The 25,978-nt window shown below is 35.6% G+C and overlaps 1 protein-coding gene across 6 annotated transcripts; it reads left to right on the top strand.

Moving 5' to 3' along the window:
* The first annotated feature begins 474 nt into the window (after positions 1-474).
* Positions 475-21,749, top strand: LOC149580354 (uncharacterized). Of its 6 annotated transcripts, XM_089790398.1 has the most exons (5): positions 475-593; positions 823-951; positions 1,142-1,458; positions 1,675-3,531; positions 20,340-21,749. In XM_089790398.1, exons 4-5 carry the CDS (start codon positions 2,154-2,156, stop codon positions 21,569-21,571), a joined length of 2,610 nt encoding a protein of 869 aa, XP_089646524.1. In that variant the 5' UTR covers positions 475-593; positions 823-951; positions 1,142-1,458; positions 1,675-2,153; the 3' UTR covers positions 21,572-21,749. The 6 variants fall into 6 exon arrangements, with proteins under 6 accessions (XP_089646524.1, XP_089646531.1, XP_089646533.1 ...); XM_089790405.1 differs by lacking the exon at positions 1,142-1,458; XM_089790407.1 differs by lacking the exons at positions 475-593; positions 1,142-1,458 and having other exon boundaries at positions 759-951.
* The last annotated feature ends 4,229 nt before the right edge of the window (positions 21,750-25,978 follow it).

Raw genomic sequence — 25,978 nt, 5'->3', positions numbered from 1 at the left:
CCACAGGCCCACCAGGTACACGATAGGAGCAAAGTAGCTCTCCCAACCATTACCTCATCAATTTTGTTTTATCCCTCTCTATCTTTGCAAAAGATCCCTAGTACTGAATAGTTTGGGACACCCCGAATTCTATCTACATCAATAATGGCGACCAGAAAAGCTCTTTTTTTTAACTTAACAAATTTATTTTGCATTATCCTGAACGTCTTGTATACTTACAATGAGGAAGGATAGGGCATTTGTTCTAACATCCAAGAGAAGAAAACCCACAACCAGGATCACACTTTGTTGGGCCCCGCAACATTCGAGGATGGCGAAAACAAAATTGGACAACAAATGAAAGTGATATGGTAGTTTATAAACTCTGTAACGAAAATTCACTTGCGGGTCCCTCTGAGCAGGAAACCCAGGGCCACCTACTTTTTTAATTCTTTCCATTAATTTGGGTTTTCTTTTCCTTTTTGTTTTTTCACTTTGCTTCGAATAATTATCGTTTATTTTAGTTTTCCTTAACAAATTTAATCCAAAGCCGGGCTCTGGCTTTACATTTTAAAATCTTCCTCCAGATAAAGTACTTCCTCACAATACTCCAGGTAGGGTTTTGAATAGGTACTCTTCAATTTATCTTAAAATTTCACTGTTGTCTTGATTTTCTCATGGATTCTTACATCGTGCAAAACTAGGCTTAATATAGGCTTCTTAATTCCGATGAGTAGGCTAAAATGAAGTGACCAATTTATAACCTCATTTTTTAGGGCTCCTCCCGAAGAGTTTTCTCTTTTTTTTGGCTTTTTTATTTGTAATAGTTTTGTTTTTATTCAGAGGTTGAAATGGAGCTCGGTATATAGATATTCTCGAATTTCAAGAGGCCTTCATTTTATTAAGGAGGGTGGTTTTGAGGGTACCGTGGGCGGGAAGGACACGTGGGTAAGCTTCGCTCAACCTTGACAGGTAAGAAAATCTTGTTTGGATCAGTGCTTTGTTGTTTTCCAAACTATTTGGTCAGCGAACAATCCATTTAGTACACATATGCCTGAAGCCTCTACGGTGTAGCCCAGCTGCCAATTGTCAGGTATTCTTTACCTTTTTTCGCTTCCTAGGATTCCTGACTTCTGCGAGGAATTTTACTTGTGTGCCGTAGATTTGAGCACCGAGTGGGGGTTTCGATAGTGGGTGTTCTCTTGGATCCATGATCTGAGGACCCAATGGAGGGTTTGATATTTAGTAGCTGTGGGTTTGATGGTCCAGGTGGAAATTGCTCCCTGAAGCTTTGCTACAGCTGTCCAAGAGCCCCTGTCCTTGAAAGCTAGGAATTTTTCGGCTGTTACAATGAAAATTGGGCTTGTAGAGACCTGATTGGGAAGTTTTATATCTCATTGAAATTTATGACCTGGGTTACTGGCCAGGCAACGGGATTTCATATATTGAGTAATTGGTATAATTAAGACAGGTGTTCAGGTGGGTTACGAAAATTGCTCTCATATGTATTCAGGTGCCTTTACTTGTGAATGTCTGGTTTTAAAAATACATGTTTTTTTCCACTTGTTTTGATTTAAGATTTTTTCTATTGGGTCATCATTGCATTAATATAGTTTAAGTTTAAATGGGAATGCGTTTAATTTTATGGAGCATTTGTGTTACAGTGGCTTACAGATTCGTTACAATATGCCGCAGGATTACCGCTAGGTGACTGAAATACCTAGTAAAGAGTTTTCAGTTAGACGCCTGGGTCGGTTTCGTCTATTTTCTACCGAGTGAATGGCATATGGTGGAGTTTCTTTAGTGGATTGTTGATGTTGATCTTGAATTAGCAGCTATCAGAGCAAATACATGCTCTTGATTCGCTTTATGTTTTTTTGCTGGATGAACGTTTGGAATCCTTAATAGAGAGAAGAGGTGGGGTGATGGATTTTCCCAGTGAATTGATATCAGACTAAATAAAGATTCATGATTTGGGTTGTAGGATTCGCTCCATGGGTTGCATTTATTGATTGGCCGAGTCAGTAGAGACTTCTTGGGTGACCTGTGACTCTTTAAGTGGCTGGTGCAGAATTCCAATGCAAGTTGGATTTGAGCCATTAATTGCTATTGAGTTATGCTACTGTAGCTTTGCAGGGTAAGTGCGCTTCGGTCTGGTGGTTGAGTTTAGGACGATGGAGCTGGGGGATGGGAATTCTGGATCTGGCAATGAGGATAATAATGTGGAGGTGGGGGAGAAGTGTGATAAAGTGGAGGAAATGGCTAAACTGAAGGAGGAAAGCACAATAACAAGTAAGGTTCGTCCAGATCAGGTTGAAAAGAGTAAGGGGAAAGGGCTGAAGAAGTGGAAGAGGAGGCGGCGAGAGACTAGTAAGGATATTGGACATGTTCCAGAACCACTGAGAATGCTTCATAAGAGAGTCAATCCTCATGCAGAACAATTAGGTACATCCAAGGGAGCGTCTAGTGGAAGCAAGCAGAAAAATGAGACCATTGAGTCTGAATCCTCCGCTGGCAATAATATTGGCGCATCGTCAGCTATTGTGGGATTCGCTCAGTCGGACCGAGATTCGGATTCAGGGTCGTGTTATGCTGTCTTAAATGCATTTCCCATTGACTGTAGCGAAGACCACAGCTATACCAGCTTTACAAAAGGTATGGCTGAAAACTTAACAACAGAAGAGCTTCTGGACGATATTGACTTTGGATTGTTTGATAATAGAGAAGAGATGAACTTTCCACCACTTTTTGGGGGTGGAATTGAGTTCCCCATTGGCGGCAGGGTTTCTCGATCCGGGGATGTGAAGAGACCTGCAGGACCAACCAAAAAGGCCAGGGCAGAAAAAATTGAGAATAATCTCAATTCTGAAGATTCAGTTCACGAGCCCGATGGCAGTAGCATCAGTACAGGGAGAGTTGTACATAAATGTGAGGATATTTCTAGAAACCATATTGAAAATTTTCCTGCCACTTATATCTGGGATGGGGACAATCAGAACTTGGATGACCTTGGGGAAAGTTCTTACAGCACGGCAAATAATATTGGAATGTCAGCAACTGGTACTTCAGGTCATGTAAATGCAGTGATGATTAAGAGTGAGAAACATTTAGTGGGCAACAAACCCGAGAGTGTAGATGGCCTCGGCGAAAGTTCCTCTAGTAGAGTAAATGATGTAGGAACCACGTTAGTAAGACATGACAAGGGAGTCATGGCTAAGAGCGGCAGTAACACAAACCTTGGCAATGGGAAGTGGACAACAGAGGAATTTAAACTTTGGTGTGAAAACTTTGAACCTGAAAATAGTTCGTTTGAGAGACAAGACAGTGAGGAAGATCAGATTTTACAGTCCGTGACATTCAATGGCAGCGACGGTGGATGTAGAGAAGGTGAAGAGAGTTTTGCATCTGCATTTACTGCTGGTGCAAAAGGGATGGAAAAGAAACTGGATTCGCAAACATATGAAAATGGGACACATCTTCAACCTGGAGAATCAGCTTGTTTGTTTCAAGCAATGACACAACTTAAGATTGCCGAAGAGGGGCTACAGCAAGGTAAGACTCCAGACAATTCCAAATTTGAAACCAAAAAAAGTTGAAAAGATGTCAGTTGTTGTACTTGCGTTTTATTCAATCTTCACACATTGTGGCACCGTGTTATTGTTTTGTTTGATATGGCATTAGCTTCCTAGTGTTTGTTGAGATTCTGTTCTTCAGATTATTGGAGTTCCTTTCAGCACTCATTTATATTGTTACGTTTGCACTTTTGAGTTCCATTAACTGGTTTTGACCAGGTTTGAACACTCGTACAGTTATTTCTTTTGCAGTCCTAATTTCCTTCCTGGCTAAAATAACGAGTAAAGCACAGCTAGCATCATATTTCTTACATTTTCTCTCTATTATTTTCTATTTCAAGAAGAACTTTACAATCTCAAGTCCTTTGTAGACAGACAATTGTGTTCTTGACATCAGTCATCCATGTCTCTTAGACCAAGGTATTTTACGTCCAGTCATTGATTATGAAAAAAATGCTTAGGGAGTAAAATTCACAAATGTTTTAAATTAACATAAGGAAGCTATCACATGACTGGAGTGGACTTCCAAAAATATCAGAATATACAAGCTAGTTACTGGGAGTTGGCTGCCCTATTTCACATTTAGCTAAGAAGTCACATAACTTTTCATGGCTGATCCTGAATCCATTGAAAGCTCCAGTCCTCCACTACATACAATAGATGACATCCTCTTGAGGTGTTGAACTAGGGTCACTTTTGTCACAGGTGTGTCCCATCACGCTTTTAGATTTCAACCTTACAGGCATCAGGTTTATTTGGCTTCCCCTAACACTTTTGCATATAAGGAAAATATTGTCCTCTTAATTTAAATATAGATCAAGAAGTTGGGTATGTGGTTCATGGATTTTGTGCCTTCTGTTGTTCCCTTCATTTAAAGAATACATTTTTTTATGCTTATTGGGTAGATTGTGAAGTTGGCTGCCTGGTTCATTGCTTGAATGTTTCATGCTGATGTGAGTGAGCCCCTTTGTCTAATTGTGTAGGGCCATTATACATGGAAGTTTGAGCTCTGGACATGCTTTCTGTGATTACATTTTTATTTGATTATTGGTTATGCTAAGATGTTTCTGTCAAACAACTCACTTTTCAATTGAATAATGAACATTAGTTTTTGTTGCATTGTACTTTGTTAACGTGTAACTTCATTTTAGAACTCATATTATACCATTCTTTGTTTAGCTTTGTTTTGTAACTATGTGCATTTTACTAATATTCTTAAAGATTCCAATTCCTATTTCACCAACCATAGCTTAAAACGTTATGAATAATCTGTCAATTTAAGAGAATTCACAGGTCAATTTTTTTAGGTAAATTGCTTAACAAATAAATGCTCGGAGATAGATTCTCCTGCATTTCAATATTTGTTTCAATTATTTTTTCCACTGAAATGGTTTTGAGCATTTTAAAACAAATTTCCTAGCTATGCAAGAATTAAATTCATTCTTAATGCTATTTTGCACATTATTTAACTTTATGAATTTTGCGTTTTAATATGTTAAGTTCTTGTCGAGTCTTGGGTTTCTCAAAATTTTGGCCAGGTAACTTCTTGTTGATTTGAGCTGCGCATCAGCGCATCAACAGTGATAATGTTATGTTGATGGTCAAAGGGGTTGTAGCAAGTTGGTAGGACCACTTGGTTCTCTTGTTTGGGACTAAGTTTTAACAGCTCAACTCTCCCCAAGAACATTTGAGCATTTATAGGGCATGCTAAAGTGACAATCTTGTTCCAGCAATAGCATGCAGTGGGCTTGTAGGTGAGAAATGAGGAAAGCAAGGAGGAATATGTGGGGTTCTTCTAAAGAACGGAAAGATGAGATTACTGCAAAAAATGGAAAAGTTTGTAGTCTTGTGTTTCCTTCGTTGCCTTGGCCAATATCTTGCACATCTGTAATATCCAATCATAGTTTTTAAAAATGGGCCACCTTAGTCAATTTGTGCTTTGCATCACACCTCAACTTGCAAATAAATTAATTTTATTTGCAGTATGGAGGTTTTGTAAATCTGTTGTTGGCCTAGGTTGGGTTCTTAGGTTTTACATTACCTTTGTACATTTTCCTCCGTCTCACCATTCCTGGAAACTCTTACCTTGTGTTCACTGTTGCAGGTTTGGGATTTTCTTGCCCATTTGGAAGGAATCACTTTTCTTGATCTCCACCATGTCTTTTCTCATTTGTTGGGGTTTCAAGCCTTTGCCCAGTAGTATTCCTTCAATCCTTTTCTTGCGACTCTACACTTCATCCTTTCATCTGCACCCCAATACTTCATCTTGTCCTTTTCTTGCTCTAGCAATTTTTAGATTTTCAACATTTTCATTGGTTATCTCCTTGCTATTTTGTTTTCTATGACCCTAGCATACCGCATGTATGTTTATACTCCACTTCCTGCTGCCTTCTTCACTTTAGGGCCTAAGCTGTTTGAGTTTCCGTCTTGTTGATGTGAGTTTTATTCCACTACAACATACAAAATCAAACACTAATGTTTTGGAGTGAAACACCAAATATTCAATCCTCTCTTGATATAAGGTCATTTCTCATGCTAAGCTTGCAAAGTAAGATCATGAAATGACTTCAAGCTTTTCTTTAAAGGTGGATACTCGCTCAGTGAAATAATGTGATTTGCTGGTAATCACTTTGGGGACTTACTCAATTCATTCAATGGGCATCAACCGCTTGCATTGCTAAAGATCTAGCTTCACAATGTGCAATGAAAATATGTTTCGACTTTTCCACTTCAGCTCTAACTTAAACTTCTAACCTCTATTACTACTACTACTATGAACGCAAGGAAACGTGGTTAGAGTTGGACTCTACTAGATGTAGCTTAGTCAGCGACTCCACCTGCCTAGTGCAAGCTTTTAAGGATATCCTCAAATGGTTTTCAAATCAATATCTACCCTCTTCAATCCCATCAATAGATGCAAACTAAAGATTGGATATCAATTGAAGTTAAGTACTTTCACTAGTTCATCACACAAGACACTCCTACCATCGGCAAGAGGCTAGTGGCCTTGTCTATATTTGAGTCAAAAAAGTAAACATCCACAATTATTTCATCCAACTGAGCTACTTCTAAACAACATGAAATGAAATCCTAAGTTAAGTGAGGAAATATGGATCACCATGCTATAATGCAAACTTGATCACAACAATTCACCATGCAAGACACAACAATGAAAAGTAGAGAAAATTTTGCATTATATTAGCAACAATTCTCCAACAAGTCCCGCTTTACAAATGAGAGGGGTGGGGTTTATATAGGAGCCCCAATTACAATGAATGTCCAAGATTGATTTAAAATCAAGGGCCCGTATTAATCTATCACAAACCCTAATTAGGGCAACCCAATAGGAAAGAAGCACCACAAAATGAGCCAATGAAAAAATTCAAAGGCTTGGGGACCAATACGAAACATATAAGCCGCCAAGTCATTGTACAAGTGATCACCCAAGATGTAGACTTCCTTGTTCTTCTCCTTTCTAGCAAAATCAAGGAACTTGAGCAAAATTTCACTAAGTTCCTCCATGTCACTACTAGGAAGGCCTCCATGTTATAACTCCATGAACTCTTAAATTCTCAATGCAATCTTTATCGTAATTCCACCACCTTACCCTAGGGATTCTTCATCGTTTTTGGACTTCTTTCTCTTGAATGGATGGACTTCATTGTGCTTAAAGTCTTCGTATTTTCATCTTCATTGTTTTGAATACCTTTGTCTTCTTCATTTTCGGATTTGATCCTTGGAGAAATCCCTTGAACACATCAACTTCTTCATTGGCATATTAAGTTCATTTCCTTGTGTGGCTCGATCATCATCAAGATCACTCCCTTGATGAGAATATTGTCCTTGGATTCCTTCTTGCTCTCAACCTCAAATTTTTCCTTATGTCCTTGCTTGATGATGGTTTGATCTTTGGATACTTACTTCAGCTTGATCCTTGAAGCTTCTTTCCTTTGTTCTAGTTTTGGAGTGCATCATCTTGAAGTGTGGTCCTTTGAACTTAATTGCCTTGAGGCTAGTCCTCTTCCATTGCTATCCTGGGCCATGAGCTTGAACTTGTCTTACGACCTCCTATGTTCACTTCTTTGTGACTATCCCTGCTCTTGGTCCGAACATGATTCCTGGTACAAAGCTCATAGTTAGTAAGGAATAAAGACTTATGAAAATATTCAGTCTATATGATGAAACCGCTTGAATGTATCCATGGATTAAACAATTAATTTTGCACTTAGTTTTAATGAACTAATCCAAGGGAAGCAACAATCAAAATGCAAGCAAGAATATCAAAAGACCAAAGATCTGTAATACTTAGACAAACTTATGAATTCTGATTTTCAAATCGGTCATGATAGCATCCTCAAATCAGTCCCCTAACTTATTAAATTAATTCCAAATCATGACCTAAGATTCATACAAGACCTTGGAAACAAACAACGATCCAATCATAACCATGAACTAGTTACTTGGAACGCTTAAAACTTCTGGAGACAAGTCTGCAATTTCATTTTAATTCCTCTTGTGATGATCCCTGCATTCCAAATTAAGAAAATTCTACAATCATGGGGTTATTGGTGAAGATTGAACAAAACAACCAAGTATTAAAATCAAGTTCATGATCAAAACCAACCAAAATTTTTCTGAGGACAAGCCTGAAAATGATTTGTAACTGATCCAAACCATGCCCAAAATCCATGCACTATAATCGTAATTAAGGTTTGGAACCCAAGTTTGTGATTATCCATGCGTTAGAACAATAATCCATCACTTAGAATAATAGAATCAGACCTAAGCAAAGGTCTGATTTTCCTGAAGACAATCCATGGTCAAGTCTGAAAATTGGTTTTAGATGGGCTCCGACATTAATCTTAACATAATCCAATCAATACATGTGAGTTCTCATAGTACCATGAATTGATTTGACTTAGGACAAACCATATTGTCATGACAAGAGAAGTCCTGATTTTCCGAGGACAAGTCTGCAATATACCTTTTCAGATCTTTGTATGGCCTTCAAAATGACCTCTAGGTGACATCCACAAGGTGCTAGTATAACTTGGGTCAGACTGCAATGAATAGGACAAATCCAGATCTAAAGAAAAGTTGACTTTCAGAAAATTGTCCTCACACTTTGTTCTTATAACAGCCTTACCTCAGACCCCAAGTGACTGAAATCAATTGGAAATGGTAGGTTTTAATGTCAAGATCATTCTGCAAATAGTCTTGGGCAGTTAGATGCTTAGATTGCTTTTAATAAATTTTCAAAGAATATCGGCCATGTACATGGATGCTTCAGATTTGGTCTGATGAAAAGGTGTTTCAGACTTGTAGATGGCTTAGAATGTGTCTTAAGATGTTCCCAAAAGCCTGCAACAAGGTTAGGATCAGATTGCAAACAAAAAAAAACAGACACAGATTTTCTTGAAAGAAAATTAGATTTTCAGATCCAGTCTTAGATTTTTACTAAGTTACTGATGCTGTTACAGGTGTGGGGTGCTGATTTGTGGATGCACAATTTTTCTTTTTTTGGGGATTTTGGATGCGTTTGGGTGTCCATATATAAATATACATATTTTTAAATATATTTAAAATATGTATATATATATATATATATATTTAAAAATATTTATATAGTGTATACTATAATTTATGTATGCCAAGAAATATACAAAAATAAACCATTCCTCTTTTAGGGCCATTTTAGGGTTTTGGGGCAAAAAGGAGCAAAAATATAATTAAAAAAATCAATTAAACACTTGTTTTTTAAAGTCACTTAAGTGAATGGGTGTTGAAAAAGTCCAGATGCTCTCCAAATGCACCTGGATGTTCTCTGGATTCTCTCCAGATGCTCTCAAACTCATCCCGTGCACATCCGCAGGCATTGGACGAGCTTCCAGTGAGCACTGGTGCAGCATCTAAATGCATCCACGCATCTGAAAGCACCAGAACCAGCATCCGGTGATTTCCTGGACGCACCAGTAACCAAGGATTTTTATTCATGGCAGCCTTAGCACAGACTTTTGACTGTCCGAAAATGGTTTGAAATAATGAGCAACAGGCAGTGGAAGACTCAACAAATAATTTTGGACATGTTGCAAAAAAAGGTGATTTTTGGTGATTTTTTTGACAAAATTGAAAATCGTGTTCATGAAATTTTAGATCTGGGCCTTTTTACCCCTGATTTGACCTTCAAATGGTTTCCAAATAGATACCCAAGGATGGAGAATTGGTCTAGGGCGTGTGCTTGGCAATCTGGACACCTGAAAAAATATTCATGGGTTTCTAATTTTTTTTTACCAAACTCAGAAGTCTGCAGATCTGAACTGTAAAATCTGTGTCCTTGGCCTTCCAATGGCCTTCAATGTCTCAGAAAATACACTCCACAAGTCTCAGACTTTAGCAATGTCAGGTCTCTTCCAATGGCAGCCACTTTCCTTCTTCATCTAGACTCCTATCACCAATGTTGGATTGTGCTTCACCTTGGCCAGCTGCTCCGGATTTTTAGCCACTTAGCCTTTGCCTCTGTAAATCCTTATGATTTCTTCTTTCAGTTCATGGCCTTTTAAAGGGGTTCAGCTTGTTGATTTGCTTCCCACAAGCAATGTGGGATAAAAGTTTGATACCCTTCTAGAGGCTTCTTACTTTACCTTATCAATTCACCTTTATTTACTTTATTTAATGGTAAACAGGGCCCTAAAAGGGAAAAACGACCCACGTATGGATTCCACCCCCCACAAAAAGGGCTAAGTCCACATTTCCCTCTCCAACACATCATCCATGGACCCGAAGGTGACATCCACACTCTACCTCCATCCTTGGAAAGTTGGAAAATCAATTAGGATTTGGATAGGATTCATTCTGTACTTAGTAAAATTCGATCTTGTTTTGCTATCACAAGGTGAAAAATCCACCCTTGTATGGACATTCTCAACGCTTAGAGAAAAAAAAAATTCATCCACCATAGTCTGGGCATTTCCAACACAGAAAAATTTCCACCCTTCCAAATTCTCCTTGAGGAAAAATCACCCTAGTTAGAACAAATTCGACACTTAAATTTTATCTTGGACTCCATACTTGCCACCTAGGGCAAATTTTATCTTGGACTCCATACTTGCCACCTAGGGCAAAATGACCCTAGTCTGAAAAAAATACCATGTTCCGCTCTTGGTCTTGCAAGACGAAAAAACCCAGACTTAGAAAAATTTCGAGTTCTGAACTTCCTTCTGTAAAGATTCTGCAAATTCTGAACCCTTTTGATCAGACTTCTGTTTCAGTCTTTGATTGCTAAGAATGGTCTTCTAATAATCAGAATATTGATGCAGCTGGACAGTTGAGCTCTGTACCTTCTAATGTTGTCCCTGTACACATGATTATTATGAGTAGAGACTTCAAGTTTCTGTGTTCTTTAGTATTAAATACAACAATTCTTCAGGGAAAATGCAAACAAGTTTATGAGATCAACATATTGGATCACACTTTTTGGTCTAAATGATAGGATAGCAATGTAGGATTCCTTATAAAAGAAAACCTGACAACAAAAGGAAGAGACAACTAACAATATTAGCAAATACTAAATAATAATATTAATGAAGTGTCCATAAATCATTAAAAAAGTATCAACTCAATTTAATTACATTCATAATTTACGTAAATGATTAATTGTTATGAGTTGATAGTTATTTTTTTTGTTGATAAAGATTCTAATATTGTTATTTAGCACAAATCAGTAATTACCATGTAAGTTGCCGGTCGGATTTTGGTACAGATGTGAGTTTGAATGTTGTTCAATTTTTTTCTGGGTTGGGTTTGGTTTCACCTGTAAAAGATTATATATATATATATATGCATGCTGCCGTGCCGTGTATGGTTGCTAGACATGTCTCTGCCTTCTGTGTATGGTTGCTAGACCCATGTTAAAACTGTAAGACTCTAGGTGTGTTATGCTCTAAGACAATGCTGTGTATGGTTGCTAGACCTGGACTGTGCCATGAGTATGCTCCTGTGTGATGAAGAGACCTGCCATTCAATACCAAAAAAAACTGAAGAGTTTGCCGCGTAATACAAATGCCATCTAATATGAATGTCAAATGTCAAAAAACTTTTAATAATCCCGACATTTTAGGGTTGGAATGACAAAAATAGTTAAAAAAGCTCTGTTGGAAAGTCAAAGTGACCGAAGTCGCTCCTGTAAAATCACAAATCATTCAACATTTGCTCAAATTGAACCCAAATTTGAACAGGGTCCTGCTGTGCCAATTTGAAGAAGATTCTACAGTTTCATGATGACTTTGCAGGGATTTCGAGCTGACTATGAATGCTGAGCGAATTGTCTTCCGATTTCTGGGTCTGGGCAGCAAATATGGTAACTTATAATTAATATTGTTAATTCTCTTTCTTTGTGTGAATCCTGGTTGATATAGAGGGAGCGAGGTTGTCTTGGCAGGTCTCTTCATCGTACAGGAGCATACTCATGGCACAGTCCGGGTCTAGCAACCACGCACGGCAGAGTCTTAGAGTGTAACACGCCTAGAGTCTTAGAGTTTTAACTTTTATGATTTGAACATGGGTCTAGCAACCATACACAGCAGGCGGAGACATGTCTAGCAACCATACACGGCACGGCAGCATATATAGCAGGTTGTCTTAGTGGTGGACCACAAAATTGTGGTCCAAAACACTGACAATGATATTTCAAACATATGATTGACAATTATTGTTGTTTGGTTTTTTGAATTTTCTATGTTTTTCTGTTGAGTTATTTTCACAACTGTTTGAGCATATGGGCCTCAGAATCCAAGAACCTTTGGCAGAGATTATAATACAACTACCTTTATGTATATAACCCAAGTACATTTTTTAGGGTGTATGGAAGAGCCATTTCTAATATCACTAAAATCAAATTTCCTGTATCTTGTTTGAATCCAGCTTTTCAAATGAAATGAAAGTCATGTCCTGTTTCAGGGATATGATTTATATATTTTAAGATGAGAAATAATACAGTTAATACTTGTAAGATGTGTCTACTGGTCTAAATCTTTTTTGCTTAATAAGCACTTTTCTAATTCCTGTGGACTTGTTTGATGTTTTTTCAGCTGTTGTGGCAGTGCTTATACAGGATTATGAGATTTTTAATGTTTTGAAGCAAGCGGGAATATAAAGTTTTCTATGTGATAAATTAAAGCCTCTTGTAATGATTACCTACCTCCCACCCCACCTTTCTGTAGTTATAGTAGGGCTATAGTCGCCCCCCTACCTCTATATTGGGTGGGGGCCCCTATTTTTAGCCACACTTTGCAAGTTTGTTTGCTTTCATATTTTTCTATAAGCAGGTTAAGGATTATAAGAATAGATAAACATGTTTCCCCCTTTATTTTCACAATTTCCTTTAACGCATAATTTTAAGGTTCAAATGTTATTACATTAGAGCATCCGCTTTTTTTTTTTTTGTATTTTGGGAACTGAGGGAGAGGAAGGAAACATCCCTCAACATGTGGACATTGCTTCCCCATTGCAGAACCATTTTTTAGAATTACCAGTTTTTGAGAACATATGGATGTATCCTTCCATGGGAAACTTCTAGATGTCTTCTACAAGCTCAAAGAAAAAAAGGGAAAAATAGCATGCGTGTAGTTTGATAGTAATGAGTATAAAAATATAGTTATATTCTAGTTTACAAACTGTCTATTTTAATTCCTTATTTGTTGTGCTTGTATATTTTTTGGTAGCCTGAAATCTAGTTTCTCTTTCCCAGAAATTTGGGTGGGTCCGAGGATTCCTTATAGAATGGTTGATGCAAGAGAGGAACTATTTAGAGTTTGTTTAACCCCACCGCAGAGATCTAGTATTTGAGCATATTTTTATATAAACATACTGCTGTATATATGTACGTACAATAAAAAAATCACATGCATGTATGCATTTTTTATTGTTAAATTGCGACTGAGGTTGTGAGAAAGGTTTAATAATAATAGAGCATGTATGGCCGGTAAAGGCCATTGTACATCTGCAAACAATTCAGATGCCAAACTATTGCCTATTAGTTTCTGATGCCACTATCAAAAACACAACCTACTCTTCTATTGAAGATAGTAGCCAATGACACACTTCACATAGCGGAGTACAGTATGCTATGCTAAAAGAGACCTTAATCTGCAGGCCAGCCCAATTGATTGTTCTATTGATGAATTAATCCCCTTCTCGGAAGATCTCAAAGTTGTTTAGCATTGTATGTTGTGTTTCCTACTTTCCCTTTTGTCCACCCTTGACCATTTGGATTACCACATTTACCTGCTTCATTCACCACTTCCCTCTTCACCCTAGAAGCCTTTAATAGCACAAGATAACCCTCTTGCATTGAACTCTTTAAGACAAGAGGCTCTTGAACAATTGGGTAATTCTGCACAGGTGCTGCTTGGAATGCATGTCTAATGAAGGTGAAGATTGTGCACAAGGATGATGGGATTCCAAGTTGTCTTTCGAAGAAGCTTGCAAGTGATTAGATTCCATGAGGGTATTGGGAGGAATAACATAATGGTTATCTTCGACCCCAGTCCACTACGTCCGTTGTAGTTTGTTTTCCCAAATCTTGCTGTTTCTGACATTGTGAGAAGAGAGTTCCATCAAGAAGCATTTACTGCATCTGAAAGCTATCCATTCATAATCAACAGGCTACTTTGAGCTTTTACTCTCACCTTCAATAATATATCGACAAGGAGGTCATTGGCAAGGTTCATTTCAATGTAGATTCAAACATACATAGAGTTTTGGTAGGTGCTAGTCTCTTTGGAAAGGCAATGATACTTGCCTAGACCATTCCCAATTGGTATCAAACAATCAAGTTCCCAAAACTATATTGGAAGATATGGCAACCTCACCCATAGAAAAGCATTGGTGAAAATATGAACCATAGTTTCAACCTTTATGGCTTTGGCTATATCCTGTTAACTATGTAACAAAAAAATGAAGCAGCTTCGGCAGTGTGGTACTAATAAAAAAGGCAATTGTGTGCTAATTTTGAGCTATGTAAGGATGATCAGTGTCCAAGAAAGAAGAGGATAACAATGTAACGCCCCACTCGGGAACCCAAGAGAAATAAACCTAACATGTTACAATGTTTACTGAACTATTTTTTTTTTTTTTTAAAAGTTAAAACAACATCAAGATAACATTAATGCGGAAGCAATATGAACATACACATCAAATACACATGCAAATATAGATATAGTTTCAATTCCTCAAGGGTTCCTTTACGTTGAGTCACATTTAATGATTTTAAATTAATTAGTTTAAGTTCCAAGTACAATGTCTCAAGATCATAAAGAAATAACAAATACATAATCGCATAAGCAAATACATAAGTATACTAATACAATGAATGTACGTCCACTAAATAACATCCACTACACATGTCGCAGGGTATGTGAGAATAGATACAATACATCAGAATACATGATAACATATATATACATCATCTAAAAAGAAGTCTCTGAGATAAGAAATAAGAATGATAAAGGTACATCTTCTGCAACGAACATCCAACAGCTGGCAATGTAAGGGAAACCCAAATGGTAAGAAGACACTAACTCTCGACCGCGTGGTTACCTAGTCAGGCTTCCACTCCCACCGTGCAGGGAAGATAATGAACGATCCACAAACGGCTATCAAACATAAAACATTCTTAGGCATGGAATACCTACTAGCCAAAACTATCTCAAAGGTAACACATGCTAGAAGAAGATAAGATAATCCAAAAGGAAAGAACACTCAATCCAATATCGACACCACACAACCAAACATCATACACGAACCAAGTATAAACCAAATACCAAGATCATAAGATAAAGTCAACGAAAGATAATCCTCCTCAAGTCAATAACCACATATCAAGAGTACATCATCTATGAAACACCAATCATCCTCAATGAAATTAATAACCACAATAAACACATCCAACAATAAATACACCACCAGAGGTACACATAATCTACAGAGGAGACTCAGGCTACATACTAGGGAGTGTCATCACATGGCTGCTTGAGTTACCCTAGACTGATCTCTAAAAAGACCCCGGACCCTCAAGCGTTGAGTTACCTTGGACTGGTTACTCTGAACCCTGGACCCTCAACATCACACATGTGGAAACTAGAAAGCCCTCTCAAGAAGACGAGGCACTCATCCCATTCCCATCCTTAGTCTATACAAGCCCTCAAGGCATGGGTGGATCAAATATCACTAACTTATCTTTTTGGTGTGTTTTCCCCCCCAAAAGTTTTAATTACTAGATTATAACTTATTACATAACTTGCATTAGGTTACCCTGGCACTGACCACTTTGGGTCCCGGACCCCTATGCAAGCCATTCCCAAAGTCATGTACCTAGACAACCTCTCCTAAGCACATAAATCCACAGTTGTGTCCCATACCACAACACTCATAAAGATCAAACTCGGTTCCTTAACAGGCAACCTGATAATAAGATGGTTCTCCCATTCGAGTACACATAAATGCTCCACAAGTAAATCTCATAAATATAATCTCAATTTGAACCAGAAAACACATCATGACATGCAGCCACATACATGGTATAAAAGAAATCTCACAAAAACCTCTGGTGTACATCCTAAACTGGTCAACACCTAATCGACCCCAAAATCCAAAAGCATAGATAGTACAAGCAACATCACAGTTTCATAGTTTGGGTTTGTTTTGAAAACATATAGTTGAGTTAAATGTAAGGTTATAGTTCCAGTTCAACGTATGTTTCAAGTTATAAGATTCTCAGTTTATTCCACCCAATAACCCATACGATTATTCAATTCAAATATATATATATATATATATATATATATATATATATATATATATATATATATATATATATAAAATTAATTAATAATTATTGAACTAATCTTATTAATAAATCTATAATTTCTATTTCACCCAATTCATCATTAATTAAATTTAATCAAACTGATTTTTTTTTATTAATTAATAAATTTCGACTAAATATTTATATTAATATCTGAAATTATTATAAATTGTCATTAATTTCATTTATTAAAAGTTAACCATGTATTATTATTTAAATTAATAATGATTATTAAAATTCATAAATATAATATTGAAATCTTATTAATAAATATTATTAATTAACAATAATATTGAAACTTCTTAATAAAAATATTAATTAACAATAATAATTAAAAAAATTAATATCATAAAAATATTAACAAAGATAATGATTCAAAACCTTTTTATAAAACTATGCGCTTTTCCCAAATATGGGTCGGCGTCATTAAATAAGCCGTAGGCCTTTATCCAGCCGTGTGGTCTGTACTGCGTGCGGCAGTAATCAAAGGTGCGCCCCCCCCCCCCCACAAATCCCCCCCCACAAATCGCAGGCAGGTACGCTGCGATATGCAGGTACCCGCAGGTAAGTTGTTAAGTTATTAAATTTGTTTATTGTTATTATTATTATTATTTTTAAATGTAATTTTATTTAAAAATTAATATGAATAATATATTATTATATGTGAAATTTAAGAATTATTTTATAATTTTTATTATATTAACAATTTATGAAATACATTACAATAACTCCACAATAATATATATATATATATATATATATATATATATATATATATATATATATATATATATATATATAACATTTACATTATTACTCTGACAAGAAAACTAAGTTTAACCTTTCAAATTTCGAATTCACAATTTTCTTTTTATTTCAAACTAGTCCTCAAATTAATTTCCGTTCTTAAAATCTATTGAAAAAGGACAACGTTTATCTTTTAAAACTCAAGCTTGATTTCAATATCCAATAGTTTCTCGTATTTAATTAATTTCTTATTCAAATGCAATCCTCTAGAATAAACTCAACGAAGTATCCATTAAGCCATGTATAGATATTTCTCAAATAAGAACATTATTGCATACCAGAAAAAACAACACATGCAAAAGACACGGAGCAAACAGAAACTTGAAGAGTGAAACCCACTATACAGTCAAGCCACGAGATCCTACTTGGATATGATGCTAACCTCTAACAACCAGATGCAAATTCCTACTGCAAGCAAAACCTTTCAAGCCACGTAAAATTCTTTTCTTTCCAAACCCTTCGAGTTGCTCTCCATCAACCTGTGTGTGCAATAATGACCCTAAAACCTCTAATATAGAATCTAATTAACTTTTAGGGTTTCTGTCACCACCACTTCTAAAATTACAATTATTTTATTTAATTAATACTTTAACACAATTAATTCGCTTTTAATTAAAATATTATTTTATTATTCCTTCATGCACTTTAAGTGAATTATTAAATTACTTGATTTAATCTTTCCACTAGACTTCACTTTTAAAATTAATTTATTAACTTTTTAAATCTAATGTACACATTATTAAAATATCTTTATTCAAGTTCACATGTTTTTATGTTTTTAATTAATTTTCTATATTTTAAACTCATTCATGCGAATTTAAATCTTTTTCATAAATTAATATCTTTTCACTTCTTAATTAATTTTTGAACGTTTAATTTGATAAATATTTATTAACTTAAATAACAATAATATTTAGCATTTATTTAAAAATGAACTCTAAATATATTATTATTAAATTAAATAAATATTATCACGTTCTAAATTTAAAACTTTTATCTTCAAATTCAATTCTTTATATTTAATTAATTTCTCAATTAATTAAATATAATTAAATAATAAAATGTCATAATAATTTCCATTAAATTAAGTTATTAATTTAATCTTTTAATTAGACTTAATTAACAAAAAATTCATCACAGACTCACAAAACAACATACGCACAAAATACTCACGGGTTTAAAAAGGGTAGACAGTCTGTTATGAGTCCTCCTTGCAGGACCAGTATTTTAGGCTATGGCTAGGATTGGACCTGATCATTATCTTCCCATTCTCACCATTTGAGTATTTGTAATAGGGCACGCTCATCTTGGCAATTCAGGGAAGTCGATGCTCGGTACCTGCATCCTGCATAAAAGACAAGCATGTACATGTATATAATATATCTAAATTAAACAGACAATGGCGGGGAGTGGTTCATCGTGTAGATCCCGATTAGCAGGTGACTACGACTCCCTCCCTTAACCACATCAAACATGTCAGACAGAAAGATAAAATAAACACGCACACCATACACATGCAAGTATGGGGTAAGTATCGTAAAAATCACAAGTCTAACATCAAATGCGTACATGTAATAATGCATCTCTATCAATACAACATAATCATCATTAAAGACATCCTGTTAACATTTTTATGAAAGAAACCACATTTACTAACTAGGAATCATCAAAACATCATTAACGTCATGTGAAATGAAATCAACTAAACAATTATAACCGATATATTTGTAATCCAAGAGATGAAATAATATCATAATATTGTAAATCCAATATCTCTAAAACTAATCAATGCATAAAATCAGCCTAAGGAATTTGACAATGATAACAGAAATGCGATCTAGGGGCAGGCACTACAAACATTTAAGGATGTTCGTTCATTCAATTCTTTATGTTTTGCAGGAAATTATTTAGCTTTGTATTGTCTTTACATTTGCAGTGAGTAATGAATTTAACTCTGGACTACAGTTAAATTTAGCATTATAAAGGCTTGGACAGTTCAGTCTAGTAGAATAAGTTAAGTTATTTAGAAAAAAGGAAGGACTGCACTATTTACTATTAAGTGCAGCTGAAAAGGTCTGGTTTTGTACTGAACCTTGCTAACTTTGTAACAAGACAATCAAGAAGGTTCAGCAGTAATCTGCTATCAAATAAGGTAAATTTATCACACTAGAAGCATGATGATGGTTTGAAAACTTTTGACATAAATAATGATGGCTAGAGTTGAAGGAAAAACATAAAAGCAATCAAGGATGCATGTTGACTATAAGTCAGTAGGTTTTATTGATGGCATAAACTATTCAGATAAGTCATTCAGTCAGTTTCTTCAATGGCATAAACTATCTATATCCAAAGCTTTCTTTGTTTCATATATCAGATTAAACAATCATGTGCAAACTGTATTTCTAAATTGAATGAATATATACAAATGAACTGCATTTTTTCTCATGTATCTTGAACATGACTAGAACCTTATTTCTTTCCATGATGAGTATTTTGATTTGATTGTACAGTGCGCAGCTTCTTTGTTGTTTTGTTGCGCATTGCCCAGTGGTTGATTCAACCTGGATAAGCTTCAATTGGATTTTTGGCAGCACTGATCCATTCTGATTGAAATATGCATATATTTCAAATTTTAAACTATAAAGCAAAAAACTATTCAGAAACACATGAACCAAATAAGTTGAAAATTGATATAAATTCTACTTTTGAGCTACAAATTAAGAGCAAACTTTATGGCTGTGACCTCCTCTGGGAAGATAAATTTCTGTATCTTTATACATATTTGTGTACGATGATGTGTTTTCATGTGTATTTGCTTTTTGATAAACCTTTATAATTTTTAATATAATTAGATTTTTTTAAAAATCATGGTTCTGCTATATTGATCAAAGTTTGAGTTTGCTTGTTGGCATTTTACTCACTCTATTAAACAGAGCAGATTACCAAGCCTTGGTTTCACCCTTATCACCATTGAATTGTCCGTTCCAGTTAAAATAGTGATTTAATTTCGGTAAAGAAATGCATTACAATCAATGAGCTCCTTGCCATACTCAATAAAAACAATAACATGCAAAATACTGTCTTTTACTTAAGAGACTAATTTTTTTTGGTTTCTGCAGAAGTTCAACAGATGAAAGATCTAGGAAAACTAATTGAACAATTCCAGATGAAGAATTCTGTCCATGGGATATGTTCTGACAGTGATAGTGTAAATCAGTGTCTGGACAAGCATGATGAACCTTCTGTTGCAAATGGTTCTCATGTGGTAGAAATGGCTGAGAGAGAATGGCCTTTCCCTGGAAGTCAACTTGATAAGATGAATGTAAAGCTGAAATTATTACAGAAGGAACTTGAAGCAGCAAACAAGACAACATTTTCAGAGCAAACAAAAGTGAAGGAATTTGAAGTCCCAAGCAAGGATCATGAAATTAAATGTAGGCAATCCAAGCTGCCAAGTGAGGGGGTTGCGACTGAATTACAATTGTTGCAAGAAAAATGCAAGGAAATGGAAAGTGAGTTGGAAGAGAAATTTAAAGAGAATATGCTAGCTGAGATAGAATATCTGATGTTAAATGCTGCTGCTGCAAGAAGCGTTTCTTTGGCAGATAATGGAACATGTTTTGTGCAGATGAAGGGTTCTGAACATGGCATATGTTCTGACAGTGATAGTATAAGTAAGCATCTTCCCAAATATGATTCACCTAATGTCCCTAATGGTTCTCATGTGGAGGAAAAATTTGAGAGGGAGATGCCTTTGGAGGGAAACCAACTCATTAAGATGAATGAAATGCTGGAATTACTACAGAAGGAACTTGAAGCAGCAAACAAGAGAACATCATCAGAAAAAATAAAAGTGAAGGAACTTGAAATTCTATGCAAGGATCAAGAAATTAGACAGAAGGAAATCAAACTGCCTACTGAGGGTTCTGCAAATGAATTGCAATCTTTGCATGAAAAGTGCAAGGAAATGGAAATGGAGTTGGAAGAACAATATATGGAGAATATGCAAGCTGAGATAGAATTTCTACTTCTAAACAGTGCAGCCACAAGAAGCATTGCTTTGGTGGAAAATGAAACATCTCTTTTGCAGGAACAGAAAGATCTGGTCATCAAACAGCTTCAGACTGCATTGAAGCTTAAACATGCCGAAGGTCATGCACTTGCTTTGAAGGACCAATTAACAGAATTGGAAGGTACTTGCGGGAGTTTGTTAGAAGCGGAAGAGGTTATCACATTACACAACAAAGTGTGCAGATCCAGTTTATTCTCTTTCATTCAGTTTATTTTGTTTTGTGTTGCCATTCTTTTATTTGCACAGTCCCCTAGTGGGCCAGACTTGGTTCCAACCTAAATAACGAGAGTGTAGGTTATAGTTTGAAGAGTTGTTGGGCCTTTCTTGGAGCCCTGCATTTTTAATGTACATCTTTTTGTTGCCTACGATGAATGTTTGCTCATTTAAACGAGCAACTCTAAAAAGGAAGCAGAATTGAGTTCAAAAAGCAGGTAATAATATTTGGGATATTTATCAATACGGTCCCGAAGGGTTTGTAAATTATCATCAATCTAGTCAGTGATATTTTCTTTTACATATTTAATTACTCGAGCCTCTTTTTCTCTCTTTTGTCAAGAAATTCTAGCTCACAAATTCCTGGTCAGAGTCGAAGTTTTCAGCTTGATGTTTGTTAGGAGATTATGAAAATAGTTTTGTTCAACCTTCATATTTCCCTGTCATGAAAGTAGAGAACATGGTGCTTAGAATTCAGAGAGTAAATCAACACCAAGTAAAATATAACCAACAGCCAAATACGTTTCTGTTTTTGTTGAGATTTTCTGACGACTACATATAATTATTGTTGATAAGTGTGTTTTTAATGCTGGCCAATAAATCAGGTGGCCCACGCTTCTTGATCTCGTTAGTGGCACAAAATTTCACGATATGGATGATGGAATTGTGGAGATCTGCTCACGTCATTTGGAAATGAATCTAAATCTATATTGTGTCGTACTTGTTTTTTGCTTAGTGTAAATCATACATGGCTCAGCTGCTTGTTTGGTTAGGCACATTTTGTGAGATCATTCTTATATTCTGTTTGAAGGCCTTTAAAATGTTTTTAGAAGTGTTAATTAGTTTTAACTATGTGCACAAATATTTAGGTCTTTCGAGGTATGATAGTTTGTCTATTTTTTCTCATCTGCGAACACTGCTGTTAAGGTTAAGAGTTTGGTTGACTGCATAACAACATTGTCATAGAACCACATACAGTTCATGAATTTTATCGTTGTTAAAGAGTTGTGTTTTATTCACTTTCTAATTCAATCGAATAATCCACAGAACCGCATACAATTTATGAACTTTATGTTGTCAAAAGAGTTGCGTTTTGTTCTGTTTGTAGTTCAATTGAAGAACCTACATTATTAAATACCAATATTCCATGGGGACACGAATCACCCCTCCCAAAAAAACCTTGGCCTCCTGTAATACAAATTGTAATCTTTGACTGTGAAACGGCACTGCTACCTTTGTCAGGGACACGGTTGGGTTTCTTGCTGCATGGCACACATACTTGTTGTAAATCTGACAGTGAAAACAAGTGAAAACTAGTTTGTCTTTCACCTTGCACGGGATACTGGTAGAAATGAAATATTGCATTATAGAAATCAGTTTTTTGTCAGATTTTTGGTAGATTGTGTAGGAGCTTTTTCTTCTTTCATCAACATTTGCTTGCGAAGTGTTTTGACAAAATGTCAAAACAGTTAAATTTGAGATGTATTTGGTGTTTCACAAAGTCATAACCGGTTAGGGAGGAGTTTTTTCTTCTTTATATCTGATTTTATCAACATTTTGGGTTAGACTTGACTTATATCTGATTTCATCAACATTTTGGTTCAGACATGATCTATATCCGATCTCCTTATGCTCTCTTATCATCCTGATGATGGATCACAGTGTGATTCAAAAAATCTTACATAATCTACCTGAAAAATTGTCAAATGATATATTACAAATTTTGTCTTAAAGATTTTCCCTCACTTCAATGTGTATATCGGCATTGCCCCTCCTGCGCTGCTCCACCACCATCCCCAAATTTATGCCCATGGCCCCCCGTCCCCAAATTTCGACCCTCTGCCACCCATCCCCCGTCAGAAAACTCCACTGAACTATGCAAAATAACTGGGCTTTTGCATTGGACGTATATTTCATACAGTTGATCGAAACACACGTTTCTAAAATTGTCGATAAATAGTCACGTGGGGGTTTGGTGGAGATTAGCTGGGACACTCGTTGCTGAGGCGAAATGTTCAAATTTGGAGGGAAGCTGGCAGGCTTGGGTGCATTCCCTGCTCATGAGGCCAGTCAGAATTAGCCCGGATTCTTATCAAATTCTAGCAGCATTGATGATGCTCGTTCTTTAAATGTATAGACTGGTAAATTATTTATTCATAGTTTTTTACCATAAACTAGCATTACCATTGACGAGATGCTCAAATAATCCGAAGCACCACCCAAATGGAAGGAAACTAAAGACTTTCACAATCAATTATATGTTTAAAAAAATTCATCAGAAATAGCTACATGGCATGAGAAAATCAAACTAATACAATGAACACTAGAAAATGCAAAATGTCATTTAAATTTAGAAAGACAACTACTGGCATTTTAAGATGGGAAAGGCTAATCTCCATTTAAAAAAGTGTCAAAGACAAAACGAAGTCAAACTTTTTTTTTTCAGATTCATGAAAATGGAATGATTTGATTTCCAATTTTTTGTTTTGTTTTCGACTACGAACTATGTAGATCATGAAGATCAAATGCTAAACTTTTCAAAAAAATCTATGATGTTTTCGATTTTTTGAAAATTGGTGAACTATACAGTTTTGATGAAGGATAGTGGTGCCCTTTTAAGACAACTAACATTTATGATATGATCTAGTTTGTTTTACATGATTAATAGAAAATGGTAACTACCATATCAAATTAGTCTAAAATATAATTCAGCCATAGGTCTAATCACAATCTCGAGATTTGGGAAGTCATTACAATTAAACCTAGTAGCATAATACATATTCCTTGTCATACTTTTGAATGCGTATATTTTTGAATGACTAAATTTATATAAGATACTATATGTTTATATACCTATTTGTTGTTGCATAAAAAATGTGAAGTACAAAATTTGAGCATAGTGTTTATAAAGTGGATAGAGGGTATTAATTTTCATTGTCCATTACTATTATAGGTATATTGGGAGGTTTTTCCTTGTTACTACACTTCACACTTAGCTGAAAAACTACCTCGTTCCACCAAATATGACCATTAGCTTCTAGTTCTCTTGTGCTATTGGCTAAAACCTAAAGTAAAACATAATAAGAGGGAATTCTGGAAAAAAAAGTCTTCCCCTTGGTAAGAAATGTGTTTTAGTTTAGTGTTTAGACATTGCCAACTTTTGACCATACCAAATTCTTCTAAAACTTCTCACTTCCTTCCTTTTAATTAACCCACCACTAACTATCTACATCCACTTGATAGTTCTCTCCTATTCTCTTGTAAGAATTAACTCCACTCTTCTAGTTCTCCTCCACTAAAATCCTTTCCTCTATTTTTCCATTTATTATTACCTTGTATACAAATTAACGCAATATCATTATGGACATTTTTTCTTTCTTTCCTATATCTCCATGTACTCTTCTACACATCACTTCTTCCACATTCTTCCTCCATCTTTTTTGGAACTATTTGTATACTGATCCTTGTACTTAGGCTGAATATTTCCAATCTCCACTCCTTGTACCATCCTTAAGTATTCTCCTCTTATTCTATTTGGTTGCTAGTTGCAAAACTTTCCTTTTATTGCAACCTTTTTTTAGTTCATTGTGACATCATTATCCACTGTTGACAATAAAGAGTGTCCAAATGTCTCATAATTTATATACGACTATTATTTTTGTAAGGGTAATATAATAAGAAGCTAATCAGATATCGTTTGGTAAACAACACATATAACATTATAACATTTAAAAATATTTATAGAATTCATAAAGTCCACTCATTTTATCTTCTCTCTTTTTTCTCCATGCTTTTTTCTTGTAGTATGTTTGTACTAGTGTAGGGATTGCATCCTTTTGCGCGTAGTTGTTCCTTGTCATCATTTAAACAATAACCAAAATCATTAGATTTTGTTTTGATAGCCTTGTAGTAACTAAATTTGTTGTGTTTCCAATTGTGATCCACCAACATCTTTCTATGTGTATCATCCTAAAATGGAAGCACTTCCATGTTAAGAGTGTTTAGCCCTCTGAGTAAGTGGTTTGGGGTCATGTTAAGCGCCTTGACTGGGTCTTTGACTTGGATTTGGCTTTTCCCCCTATTTTGTCCCCTTTTCCACTTTCTTTTTGCACTTTTCTAGCATTTGGGGCTGAGATCCTAAGATTTTTGACCTTAGGGTCAAGGATGACCTTTTAGGTCAAGGTCGACCTCAACTCTAACCTAGGTCAAGGACAACCTCAACCTTGACCCTGGGTCCAAATTTCAAAGTTCCATGATGTTCAGATGTTGGGTTTTGGAAAGAATTGTTTTCCCACTTCTGGGTCGTCTGTTTTGGTCTTTGAAATGTTAAACTCTTAAATTGCATTTAATCTAGGTCCATTTCTATAACTCTAACAAAGTATAAGGAGAGGAGATGAAGTTATACTCTTTCATGATCAAACATTCAAGCATTATCAAGTTCAAGCAAGCATTCATCTTCAAACATTCAATTCA

The sequence above is a fragment of the Cupressus sempervirens genome, chromosome 1 (assembly GCF_028749045.1).
Source record: "Cupressus sempervirens isolate cs-2001-9-10 chromosome 1, ASM2874904v1, whole genome shotgun sequence".
Lineage (NCBI taxonomy): Eukaryota > Viridiplantae > Streptophyta > Pinopsida > Cupressales > Cupressaceae > Cupressus > Cupressus sempervirens.
Note: the sequence above shows the minus strand (reverse complement) of the source record. Positions and strands in the feature narration are given on the sequence as shown.